The sequence below is a fragment of the Onychostoma macrolepis genome, chromosome 24, assembly GCF_012432095.1.
Source record: "Onychostoma macrolepis isolate SWU-2019 chromosome 24, ASM1243209v1, whole genome shotgun sequence".
Lineage (NCBI taxonomy): Eukaryota > Metazoa > Chordata > Actinopteri > Cypriniformes > Cyprinidae > Onychostoma > Onychostoma macrolepis.
In genome coordinates this window covers 8,109,058-8,123,164 of record NC_081178.1, presented here as the reverse complement: position 1 = coordinate 8,123,164, position 14,107 = coordinate 8,109,058, and the positions used below count along the sequence as shown (strand labels likewise).

The window sequence follows — 14,107 nt, the reverse complement described above, 5'->3', positions numbered from 1 at the left end:
AATAAAGGTACAAAAGCTGTCACTGGGGCGGTACCTTTTCAAAAGGTACATGTTTGTACCTAAAGGGTCCATTTTGGTACCTTAAAGGTACATATTAGTACTTAAAGTGTACATATTTGAACTTAATAGGTACAAAAGTGTACCTTTTGAAAAGGTACTGCCCCAGTGACAGCTTTTGTACCTTTATTTCTGAGAGTGTACTTCATCTTTAATCTGAGGTTAGTAGCTTGGCTTTCCTAAAAACATTTTATCTTGAGAAAAGTAAAGACACTGGGATTGTGTTTACCTGCATTTTTAATTTATAAAAAGAGCACTTGATATAAAGAACGCAAGTCTTATATGTGAAACAATCCAGTCTGATGGAGACATGATGGGTTTAGAGGTTTAAAGTGAAATGAAGACTTTTCCCAAGCTTTTCCTAAGCCTCAGGTCACAGTCAAATTATGCCTTTGAATTCCTGGTTTGCTTGTAACTAATATCCCCATCTCAAAGTATATCCATAGCCCTTTACGTCTTGTTTGAAGGTTTCTTTATTTGAGATGTAAATCACTGTTGAGGCTCAGTGAAGGCTAAACCAATTTGGTGTGTAAGACATCCCTATTAGAGCACAGCTTAAATTTCCTCCTGTGTGTCTGTGTGCGGTAAAGTCCAACAAATAGAAGTGTTCTTGTCTTAAAACAGTAGAGGTTTAACCATACATTGACTGCATTGTGCATACAGGGCCAACTGTCAGTGGTGAGGAAACTCTTGGAATCTGAGAGTCTCCAGGGAGCATTGCACTGGGATCCATTCAAACTGGCTGCAGCTGGGATGTTTGCTGCCGGGATGCTGCAGCAAAGCAGCGGAGGACTGAACAAGCGATCGCTGGGAATGGCACGGCTTCCCAACTCCCACTTTTTCCCCCTCTCTTCGGGCTCAGGGTCGTGGGGTTTGGGCCGATCGGCGAAGAGCGGCTCTCTGAGCTCCGTCAGCTCGGGGTCGGACAGCATGGACATGGCGGGCGCCGATCCCGACTACATCATGCAGCTGGTCAACGATGTGCGGAGGTTTGCAGATGTGCTGCTCCACCTCAAGGAAGCTTTTAACACCAAAGGTAAGAGTGAGACCGCACAGGGTGGGTGAAAAGAGCTTGTTGTTGCTGTCATACTTTCAGCCTGTTGTGGGTCAATGTTAGCCTTGGTCTCACGGTCACTAACTTCTCGTTATCTTTTTTGGATAATGGCAAGGGAAAGTTTATTTGCCATCGACACTGTGAATTCATTCAACAATGCCAGCAATCTTAAACAAAGATAAAGTCACAGTCGGAAATGAGTTTCTCTTTATTTAGAAAGGTTACATTTACATTTACATTTATGCATTTAGCAGACGCTTTTATCCAAAGCGACTTACATTGCATTCAAGTTACAGTTTTTACATTTTATCAGCTCTTCAGGTTAGTCGTTTATGATTTGCTATTGTTTTGGAGCAAAGATTAATTCTTAATTAAATGTGTGTGTGTATAGTTGTCAGTCCTCTGTCGTGTGTGTCATGTGTTCCCGCCTCTTGTTTCCTTATTTGGTCATGTTCCTGTTCTTGTTCTGTGTGATTATTAGTTTATTCAGTTCAGGTGTGTCTAATTATCTGTGATTGTCATGTGTATTTAGTTCCTGCCTGTTCAATTAGTTTTGGTCTGGTCTACTCGTTATTCCCCGGTGTTCCTGTCTGTGTCGACCTTGCCTTGTCTTGCCCTGCCCTGATGTCGTCATTAAAGACTATTATTTTGAAGTTTATCCTCGTCTGCGTGTTCCTCGTTCCTCCCTGCTGTGTGCACCGTGACAGAAGACCAGACCTAAAACAGTAAGCGGCGCCCCTTCACCACGTTTTGTTTTCCGTTTTTAAAAAAAAAATCTTTTGTTTTGGTTCCTGTCTGTTTGTCTGCCCCGCGGCGTGGAAGTCACCACTCGTCTCGTCTCGTCGCGAGTGCCGCGAGTCCAAGTCCCGCGAGCCCCTCCGGTCTGCCACCGTCCGCGGCTCTCTTCAGCCCGCCGTTCGCGGGATATCATCGCCGCCGTCCACCGGCTGTGGCTGTCTCTAGCCCGCCGGCCGCCGCTCACCCTAGCCCGCCTGGATGCTTGTGGCAAGCCCGCCTGGAGTGCAATCCCGCCGGCTGCCGCTGACTCCAGTCCAGTGCAGGGTCCCTGTGGATCCAGTCCACATGTCATGGCCAGGAGTGCCGTTTTTAGTCTTGTTGTGCCCACAGGAACATTTTAATGAACCTTGTCTTGTCGGTCTTGTCCGCGGAGACTTGTCTGGGGCCTCCCTGTCGCAGAAGTGGAGGTGGTTGCTGAGGGACCTTGTGAGGGCCCCTGACTCCTTGTCATGCCCAGAAGAAGCCTCAGCTTCCAAGCCTAGCCCAGGAGGGCTTCCTGTTCCTGTGGGCGGTCCTGTCCCTGTTTGTTTAGCCCTGGAGGACTATCCTGTCTTATCCTGTGTGTTTAGCCCCAGTGGGCCGTCCAGTCCTGTCCGTTAAGCCCCGGAGGGGGTTTTGGGGGGGGGTTGTAGAGCTCTGGGTGGAGTGAAGACCATCTGCCATGGCCTCCTGAGCTCCCTGCTCTGCCATGGCCGCCAGAGCTCCTAGCCCTGCCATGGCCTCCGTCTGTCTGTTCCGCTCTATGTCTGTCCTGAGGGGCCTCCAGAGTGCCCACCCCTCCTCCCAGGTGGAACTGTTAGGTGTGGGACGTGCCTTCCGAGAGGGGGGAGTTATGTCAGTCCTCTGTCGTGTGTGTCATGTGTTCCCGCCTCTTGTTTCCTTAGTTGGTCATGTTCCTGTCCTTGTTCTGTGTGATTATTAGTTTATTCAGTTCAGGTGTGTCTAATTATCTGTGATTGTCATGTGTATTTAGTTCCTGCCTGATTAGTTACTTTTCGTCTTGTCTAATCGTTATTCCCCGGTGTTTCTGTCTGTGTCAACCTTGCCTTGTCTTGCCCTGCCCTGATGTCGTCATTAAAGACTATTATTTTGAAGTTTATCCTCGTCTGCGTGTTCCTCGTTCCTCCCTGCTGTGTGCACCGTGACAATAGTATATGTAGATGTTTGTGTATATGTACATTTAAAATATATGTTTATATAGATGTTATGTTTACATAACTTTCTAAACTTTTGTGTACTAATATCATATACTATATATAAACATTATATATATATTTATATATATATATATAACCATAAGGTAATAAATAAAAAATGGCTTGATTCTTTTTTTAAATAAAATATAGACAGTCATTTCTAACTATGACTTCTGTTTAAAATATATATTGTATACAGACAAACAGAAAAATATATTTTATTTCCTGTTTGTACGTGCATGTATGTATATATATATATATATATATATATATATAATTTTCTAAAAGTTTTTCAAATAAATTATTATTATTTTATTTTTTTGGTGTCACCAAATGGAATTATAAAAAAAAAAAATAGTGTCTGTTTTCAAACAGGTTTCCAAGTCACTCCCCCATCAGCAATTGGCCAGACAAACAGATAAGCCCCACCCCAAACTCATGTTATTGGTTAAGCCGGTGTTACTGTGTTATGACCACAAAAATTAAATTAATTTAAAAATATTTATAACATATACTGTAAACGTTGTGGGGGAATCGATAATGGCTTATTAAAGTATTAAAATGGCTACTTGGCTGTGAAATAAATTTGAAAATCATAACATCCTTGATTGTGGGAGTATTTGATCAAATAATACTCTATTTCTTTATTAATTGGCTTTTCCTCTGTACTCTGTAATCTTAAGTGAAGTGTTTTAAAACATCAAGAAATGTTTTTATAATAGAGGAGTGAATGAAGATTAACAGGATGATTGCTCTTGCATGTGCGATTACTGCATTCCCAAGGCAATGCCGTTCGGGTCCGTTTGGATCAGATCCAGTGCGCTAATCCTTGCCTTTGCTTGAGAGTTCCTTAATAAGGAGGGGATGGAGGGGTGGCTTGTGTGTATGTGGTGGGGGGTGTTTCCAGCCTCCCATTGTGTCTGTGCCATGTTGTCCAGGGTCTGTAGGAATCTCTCCTTTTGTTTGGCGGGGTGATGGAGGGTCCTTGACCCCAGCTGGGTTGGAGAGTTACTCTGAGAGCTGCCAGTGTGTGACCGGTGCTTTTGGCCTCCAGGTCTCTCCTTCCCGCAGCTTTGGACCTTGAACAGTAGGAACACCAGATCTGAGCGGGGGTGTTACTCTCCCAATCATTGAAGACTTACAAACTATGTGTCAGTCTTACATTGTTGTCATAGTTCTGAAAGTGTGGCGCTTTACAAATCCGTCTCGGGCGTCGGATCTTTCCGTAGAGTGACCTTATTAAAGATCTGAAAAAGACCACTGCCAAAACAGTTGCACTTTTAGAGAGGAAAGGTTAACGGTTAAACATGTGTATAACATTTCTGAAAAGATCCCTTTGTGTGTCTGCCTTGGTGGTACATATCGGTAGGAATTATGTAAATAAGCTTAGTAACACACTAACATATGAGTCATGGTGCAGCGCTTTTGCTGTATTCGGCTGACGTTCAGCTAAATGCAGGAAAGGAGACTAATTGGACAGGAAGCTGAATTTGAGAGAATGCTGAGAACTCAAGAGCCTCCTTTCCATGGAAAAGTTTTAAAGTGCAAACTAACAGTAAATCACTACGTCTACTTTGTGAACTGCAGCAGACGTTTGTGTCATCATTGAAATGCTGTTGTGAGTGTGAATTTATTAAAACTTTGTAGTATGTAGTTAAAACGTTTTTGTCAGTATTTTTCTGCTTTTTGATCAATATATGAGTATTAATATAATACAATATAATATGTTTTCAGCCTTTTGAGAAATAAATGAATATTTAATAAATATATATATATATATATATATATATATATATATATATATATATATATACATATATTTCTTAGTTTATTTAAATTGATATATATGATATTTATATATTTATATTAATGATATTAATATTTAAATGTGTATATACTGCTCACACACACATATATATGACCCTGGACCACAAAACCAGTCTTAAGTCACTGAGATATATTTGTAGCAATAGCCAAAAATACATTGCATGGATCAAAATGATAAATTGTTCTTTTATGCCAAAATTCATTAGGATATTAAGTAAAGATCATCTTCCATGAAGATATTTTGTAAATTTCTTACCGTAAATATATCAAAACATTTTTGATTAGTAATATGCATTGCTAAGAACTTCATTTGGACAACTTTAAAGGCGATTTTCTCAATATTTCGATTTTTTTGCACCCTCAGATTCCAGATTTTCAAATAGTTGTATCTCTGCCAAATATTGTCCGATCCTAACAAACCATACATCAATGGAAAGATTATTTATTCAGCTTACAGATGATGTATACATCTCAGTTTCAAAAAATTGACACTTAAGACTGGCTTTGTGGTCCAGGGTGACATATGTATATATGTATATGTGTGTGTGTGTGTGTGTGTGTGTGGGTGTGTATGTATAATTGTTATTATACATATAATTTACATATATATTATGTTTACAAAATATATATGTGTTTACTGTGTATATTTATTATGTATATATAAATACACACTCATACAGTATATATTTTGAAAATATTTACATGTATATATTTATATTGTATATAAATATATTTAATATACAAATATAACGTATTTTTCTTAAATCTATACATGCATGTGTGTATTTATATATACATAATAAATACTGTATCCACAGTACACACACACATATTTTGTAAAAAAAAAAACTTTTATTTTGGATGCGATTAATCGTTTGAGAGCACTAGTTAATAATTATGTTTATATCATATTAGCAATGTCATAGCAAAAATAAATATAAATATTAGCAAAAATCACATAGCAAAAATAAATATAAATATAGTGTCACAAAGGTGTCTTAAAGAATTATGATGCAAACAAACTTTTTGAAAATATTTGAAAATATTCATTGAATCAAATTGTTCAAAAAGAAGCGACCTGGTCTTCAGAAAACTTAATGGCCAAATTATTAAAATTATGAATCATTAAATTGTTAATGCATTAAAATCACTGTGAAATTCACACAATTCATCATATTTCTTCCACAGCCACTGATTTATTCCCAAATCGCACTTCAGATGTCCATTTAAATGAAGAAATACCCCAAGTTTCCATTCACAAGCGGCTCTTGAGCCTTGTTTACACTGGTGTGTGTAGGAAATGAACATTATGTGGTCGGTATCTGGGTGATTAGTGTTTTGCATCAGCGCACATCTTCAAAGTGGTAATTGTTTGTAGTGAACTGGGTGGGGCTGAAGCAGAGCATAAAAGCGCTTGTTGGGAATCAGTTGCTCTGGTGTGATTGAAAGTGATTTAGATCCTTTCAGTTTATGGCTGTATTGTCTCTGCAGTGCGTGGATGCAGAAAGACACCCCTGGTTTCTCAAAGCCTTCAGGAAGAGAAACCATGGAGCCATTATCACAGTGCAATATTTCGGCCCATTACAAAACAGCTGCTTTATTCACATGCGCTGATGTGAAGGCGACTTCCTTTGTCTCTCGTCCTTAGATTTGTTCTTCGAGCAAACTGGCAGCTTCTGGCAATGAGTCGACTTTCCCATGCAAGAATAGCAAGAACCTTGAGATCCCTCCTTAGGGAGTAGTGGTCTGCTATAGTAGGAATTCATTTTTTTTCTATCTGAAGTCAAGCATGTCACCTTAAATGGCAATTATTGAACAGCAGCTCTCATAGACAGCACGGTTAAGAGACCGAGGCATGCCACTATATTTTATGATCAGCTTTTAATAGTTTTTATGGATTTGAATCAAGGAAAAACATCTTGATGGCTTGTTTTCACATCGTTCCCAGTTATGAGGTCTAGACAGCTTCCATAAAGATGTCTTCACAATGAGAGGGATTTTTGAATATCTTGAAAAGGTCATGACCTTGCCCGGGGGCCACACATGATGGACATGTTGGTAATTGGACTGGATTATTTTGGGGTCTGTGCTGGCCTGGGACATAACTGGCAGTTTGGGCTCTGAACTCAGAGGTATGTAGTTTAATGTGGGGGTGCAGAGTTTTTTTGTTTGTTTGTTTTTTTAAACCTATTATAAAGATTAAGAAACTAGATACTGACTTGATGTGTTGATATATGTTGTTTGGAGTTTTTTTTTTGTTACATATTGTGACATACCGTAATTAAGGATGCACAATACATATCAGCAGTGATGGGAATAACGGCGTTATACATAAATGGCGTTACTAACAGCGTTATTTTTTTCAGTAACGAGTAATCAAACGAATTACTGTTCCCCCCGTTACAACGCCGTTACCGTTACTGACAATAAAATGTGGCGTTACTATATTATATTATTAGAATTAAATTTTTCAGTTCATCTGAATGGATGCGCAGTGTAGCTGTATTTGACGTACCATAAACTCTAGTGTGAAGCGCACGGCTCGCTGTCGCTTTCTCTCACATACAAGACACAGAGCAAGAGAGTCTTTCATAACATGCAGAATTGACGCGCTACATGTAAACGATATTCTTTGTTGTATTTTCCTGTCAAAATAACGGAGTTGTTTTGGAATTCTTCAGCTTTTAAGAACTGCCGGTTTCTCTGGTAGTGGGCGGAACTAATGCAAAAACGACAATCTCATTGGCTGGCGCTCACATATTATCATCCCTGTTTTGATTTCAGCAAATCAATTAGAGCGAACGCAGACAACGTGATTAATATTCATGAACCCAGCAGCTCATTAAGCCTTAGTGCGTTTTATATTGATGACAAATATGCATTCATACTTGGTTATTCTAATTACTAAAGTTCTATCATCATATAATATTAAATTATCATAATATTATATTATAATGCTTGACTGACTGATAATAAGTGTCAGTAGATAAATAGTGTAGATTAATGTACAATGTTTTATAATAATAATTTATTATTTTTAGTGTTCATTTCATTAATTTAACATATTTAATATTGGGGGCATTCAAAGTTATTTGACATTTGAAATTTTTTTTTTAAAGTAACGGAATAGTTACTTTCCCTGGTAATTAGTTACTTTTATAATGATGTAACTCAGTTACTATTTGTGAGAAGTAACTAGTAACTATAACTAATTACTTTTTTAAAGTAATGTGCCCAACACTGCATATCAGTACTATTAATATACCCTTTAACAGCAGATTTTAGTTTTTTTCTTTTAATAAATCAGCTAACATTGAATTTTGTGAATTGTGATATTGAATGCTTGTTTTAATAAGTTTTCCCTATTTTTATATTCAGATTATCTTTGCTGTCAAGTAATGCTCTCTTAAAGTTAATCATTAGAAACACTAATACTTTATTAACACTGTTAAATGCAATTTTCCATATTGTACATTATATTGTTATTATGTTGCCTGTAATGCTTTGTTGTCAGTATAGGTTTTTTAAATTTGTTTAGGGCTCGGTGGTATAGCTAAAGCTTTTTTATCTCAGTTTTTGACAGATAAATATATTTATATATAATAATATAATATGCATTATTATGGTTTATTATATATTTCTGCCTTTTGAATTTTTTTTATTAATTAATATTGTTAAGGATTTATTAATTATTATTATTAAATTATTACAAAAATTAAATACAGATAATATTTAAATGTAAATTTTATTTATTTAAAAATATATAATTTTCATTTCTTATTTATTTAAAACAAATATTACAGAATTTTATTTTTGTCCATTTATCAGCCATACAAATAAAATAATTATTTGTAATCGGTATCGGTATCGGACAGACTGTTTATTTTACATGATTTGTGAAATAAACCACGCATACCTCTTAAAATATGGCATACTTGTCTATTCGACTACCATAATTTTGGATTTCCCAGTTTATTTTTGTCAAACATAGTATAACTATAAAAGCATAGCAGGTGGCATTTACAGAGCATCCATTGTTGCACTGACCTCTTGTCTTACATTTTGAGACCGGTGGCTTTGATTTGCTGAGCTGATCAGGTGTTGCGGTTTGTCCCACGGGCAACTCATTCAAGCAGCAGGATGGTTGGCATGTGTCAGCTATTTTGAAGATGAAAAACAAGATGGCCTGTAATGAATACTGGCCCTATTCACTGAGGGAAATAAAGTGTGTAAGGTTCACTGCTCTCTTTATGATGTTTTAGAGACCCTCCATTCACGCTTGCTCATTTCTGACGGGAACCACAGTGAGCTTTTTGCCTTTTGGATAATCATTTGGAAAGCGCTGTGTGAATACACGATTTCCAGTTTCATTTCTCTGACACACTTGTTTAGAAGGCATCACTTATATTGAAATTATACACAACTGTCTGGTGTGCTGGGAAATTGACATAACCACCCTCACACAGACCAGAATCCGCTGCTATTGGCTGACGGGTGAAACCTGTTATTTCGAAGCACAAAATAGAGTTTATGTTTATCAATCCACAAACTGCTTCAGTCGCCCTGAAGTCTATGTGAACTCAAGGCTTCTCAGAGCAGAGATTTGTTTATTAGCAGCTCCCAAGGGACAGTGAATTGTTTCTATTCTCCCCAAGTGCAGGATGGGTAAATAATCAAATGGTCATTTATATAATTTCCCTCATATTTCAAATGCTTTGGGTTGCTTTATAGCTCACAGATGTTTCGAAGTCTTAAAACTGTTCTGTTTTTCCCCAAACATAAACAGTTATCTCAACTTTAGGAGAATCGATTAATCACAACTCATATACTCAGTGTTGTGTGGTTCCTGTTTGATTGTGCTGGTGTAACCTTGAGAGGACCAGCCTGGTGTATTTTTAACTGTTAAATCAATATTGACCCTCTCCTGGTCGGCCATTACCGCAGTCTGGGCTCATCATTTTGATAGGGGTGGGAAACGCAGTACTCTCCTCTCCCATCCCCCCCCCCACATACTCTGCATTCCTCCAGAACAAACGCTCACTTGTTGCTTTAGTGTCTTAGATCAACAGTTGCAGAATGTTGGACACTTTGGACAAAAAGAACCGGCATGAAACATTGACAGTGCTACTGTCCTGTCCTAGTACAGTGACTTTACAGTCCATTATAATGATTAGAAATGTTTGAAGTCAAAGAAAAAAATAGTTTGTCTTTGTAATAATCAAAATGTGCTGCTGTTGTCACTGAGGCCATACAGACTATTGGATAACCAACAGCCAAATAGCATTTTAGCATGGCATAGAGCATGACACTATAGCATCTATATCCATTGCAGGCCTTGTTAGAAGGAATGAATGCATGAATTGATCAAATGTATACTTGAAATGCAATGTAAGTCACTTTGGATAACAGATACAGATCTGCCAGATACATAAATATAAAAATAATTATATTCATGTAATATAAGTATAAGTTAATACTTTTGTGTTTATTAATAGCTATTGCATATTTATTAAGATTTTGAATTTGCTTTTATTTTTAAATAAAAATTTAATGTCAAATCGATTAATCACGATTAATCATATCCAAAATAAAGGCTTGTGTTTACATGTTCAATGTGTGTGTACTGTATATATATACTATATACGTATATATACACACACACACACACACACACATATATATATATATTTAAGAAAAATATATAATATATATTTAGAAATAATATAAATCATATATATATATATATATATATATATACACACACACACACACATATATATATATACGTGTGTATTAATATATACATATAAATATACACATAATATGTAAACAAACTTTTATTTTGGATGTGATTAATCGATTTGACAGCACTATTTTATTTTAATTTTACTTTGTCATAGGAAATGTATGTTCTCTTGACATTTTTACTTTTTATCTTTATCTATCTATCTATCTATCTATCTATCTATCTATCTATCTATCTATCTATCTATCTATCTATCTATCTATCTATCTATCCATCCATCCATCCATATCCATCCATCCATCCATCCGTCTGTCTGTCTGTCTGTCTATATAATATATATCTATCGATATGTTTTATAATCTTAACGTTTTAAAAAAAAAATGTAATATACAAAAGGTTAGTAGAATTTTTATCACACAATCAATGTAAGATCAAAGTCCCCTAATTTATTTTATTGTAATGTGCAAAGGGAAGCCACTTAATTTCCAATACTTGGCAAATTTGTTAAAAATGGCTTGGAAAGGTTTCAAATTGTGACTGTGGAGTTTGTGGAGGGTCCAAGCTGCCCTCGCAGTGGGGTGCGGGCCGAGTGGGATTAGACCCCTCTTCATCCCCAGCGGCACCACATTGTGCTCCAGCCTGCTGTGCATGGGGGGCTTCCTCTGATCGGCTAAAACTGATTTTCTGGCCCCCATTGTGAGGTGATTTGGGGGCTGGTGACCCACACCGTTTGCCCTGTGAACGTCGACCTTCAAACACAGGCGTGAGGATCATACACCATACACATGTGCTGCTTTGATCCAGAAGAGATTTCAGTTGTGTTTAGAGTAGTTATTGGAAACATAGCTCAACCATTTATTCAGAGTAAATGATGATTAGTTGTAGCACAGCTGATTTTATGTCATGAGTCATGAGAGTGAGTGCTTTTAAAGTGAGTCATATCTGTGTCTTAAGTGTTAGGCTGCATAAATCATTCAGTATTCTCAATGAGTCATTGGTATCGGATGACTTTATTGCTTGGCTGAATAGTAGAAGGTGAGCAAAATGGTCATTTTCACAGTATTCCTGTGCTGTGTTTGGTAATGTGTAACTAGTTGGGTGCTGAGAGCTTCTCACCAGGTGTTTCACAGCACCATCATTTGTCAGACGTCACAGTGAATAATTCCTGGTATCGAGCCATGAATGTTTTTAGGATTACGGTTTCTTTCTTTCCCATGTGATACTCTCTAGCACAGTTATGTTGCATCCATTTCATCCAAGTTATATAAAACAACTTCTCTTTGTCCCACTGTGAAGTTTTATGGGAAAATGGCCATGCACCAGGCCCTCTGAGAAAACCAATATGCTGTTTCAGAGATCATCCATTGTGAAATTCCAGCCTAAATTTAGCCGCACACTGTCATTCAGTGGCTTGTTCTGGCATTTTAATGCAGCTGTGATCCAGCTGTACTCCTGGTAAATAGCCGATCTCCTCTTATATGGTGTAGCCACCAGTCAGTTCTCTAATAAAGAGTTCCTTTAAGGGTCGCTTTGAAGATATTCTTGTTCAAAGGCACTCGTAAATTAGTCCAGATCATCTTTGAAGATCACATTACACTTTCTTGTTTCATTAAAAGTAGAGTTAGGGCTAGGAATCTTGTTTAGAAGATGTTCCATTCCGTATACATACATACAGCAGTTTAAAACATCAGTCCAACTCTTTTGTTCAATTTCTCTTAGACTTCAGTGCTTATCTATAGTGAAGCCCGTTCAGAATGTGGGCATGGAGTAGAGATTACAGCCTGTAAGGAGAGTTGAATGTAGGGCAAGGTGACATATTCATTCCTACCCTGTGCAAAACACAGAGAATAATAGATAAGACACTTAGTGTGCGTTTTCAGGGCTGGCTGTACCAGTGTACATGTGTGGGCTGCGGATAGCTGTTTACTGCCTGGTCTGTGCTGATTTGTGGAGTTTTAACAGTTAGCCACCCTGAAACAAGATTTTTAGGCTGATTATTTATTTTTTATTTTTTATCCTTCTGGTCCTGAATTGAGTTTTGAAGCCCACTCGTTACGCTCTTTATTTTTCAAGCTGCAGATTTACAGTGGGTTTTTTTTCTTAGTGTGGATTACTTATAGGACAGGATTCCTGATGAAATTGTTAAACCAATTGGCCCTCATAATGTAACGGGCGTTAATTTATATAATCTTCGTAACTATCTGTATAATTATTTTTTATTTTAACATTTATTTTAACGTTTATTTTTATTTTTATTTTTATTTAACAGATTGCATTAGATTACAGCAAATATTTTGCCATTTTATGAGCATGATTTTTGTCCCATTTTTCCACCTCTATTCCACCTAAATTTCATACCTGATGGCCCTAACTAAAATTTGTATCGTCATCATAACTGTATCTGTAGAATTATGGAATGATGTCTGCTCCTGCCTGAGTTTTTATTTTTATTTTTATTTTTATTTTTATTTTTATTTTTATTTTTATTTTTATTTTTATTTTTATTTTTATTTTTATTTTTATTTTTATTTTTATTTTTATTTTTATTTTTATTTTTATTTTTTTTATTTTTATTTTTATTTTTTTATTTTTATTTTATTTTTATTTTATTTTTATTTTTATTTTTATTTTTTTTATTTTAGGGATTGCATTCGATTACAGCAAAGACTTTGATCAATTTTTCCACCTCTATTGACTTCATCTTAACTATGTAAATTTCTCTTCAACTATTCGTCTCAAAATTAGTAATTCCTTATTCAAAAAGTCTACACAATTTAAGGAATAAAAAACACACTAAAAACTAAAACCAACAGTCTCCAGGCTAAATGCATTTTTGTAGTTTATTGGTTTATGCATTTGTATTTCTTAAAACAGAAGCTCCGGAGAGAAGTAACCGCTGATCCTGTAAAGTGTTCAGATTAATCCAAAATCTTAAACATAAGGATCTCTGGAATGAGGAAAGTTTACAACAGGAAGTCAAGTTTGGAGAAAACTGTAACCTAGTCAAACATAGGGCACAAAAGGAATGTTAAACAATTGTTGAGAAACTGAAATGATAATGTTGGTCAGTGATAACAAGACACCACACCTGAGGGTCCCAGTAGCTTTGTCTTTTATCTCCAAACCAACCTAGCAAATATGGTCTACAGATTAACCTTAATACTATGCAACCCCCAATCAAGCCCACCGCTCTGGATTAGCAACTTCAATCCAAGATGGCAAATTTATCCTGTAGATTAGATTAAAGTGGCCTTGGATTAAAATAGTCTGGAAAGCGGTAGATTTTATGTGCCCCCCAACTCCTTACCCTCAATAACGTCAGGATTGGATTATTCTCCTCCGCTCTCCTACACAAGCGCACACACACATAGTGAGGGGTTCTAGCGTAGCTTTGCAAGACCATATAGGCCAGTCCACTTGATCTGACTC

General features: G+C 36.8%; 1 protein-coding gene across 4 annotated transcripts in view; it reads left to right on the top strand.

Moving 5' to 3' along the window:
- arhgap29a (Rho GTPase activating protein 29a) overlaps positions 1-14,107 on the top strand; it is a 47,594-nt gene that overhangs the window by 4,120 nt on the left and 29,367 nt on the right. For all 4 annotated transcript variants that reach the window (XM_058765358.1, XM_058765357.1, XM_058765359.1 and 1 more), the window contains one exon: positions 721-1,093. In XM_058765358.1, coding sequence (XP_058621341.1) covers positions 721-1,093 — 373 coding nt within the window. The remainder of the gene's footprint in view (positions 1-720; positions 1,094-14,107) is intronic.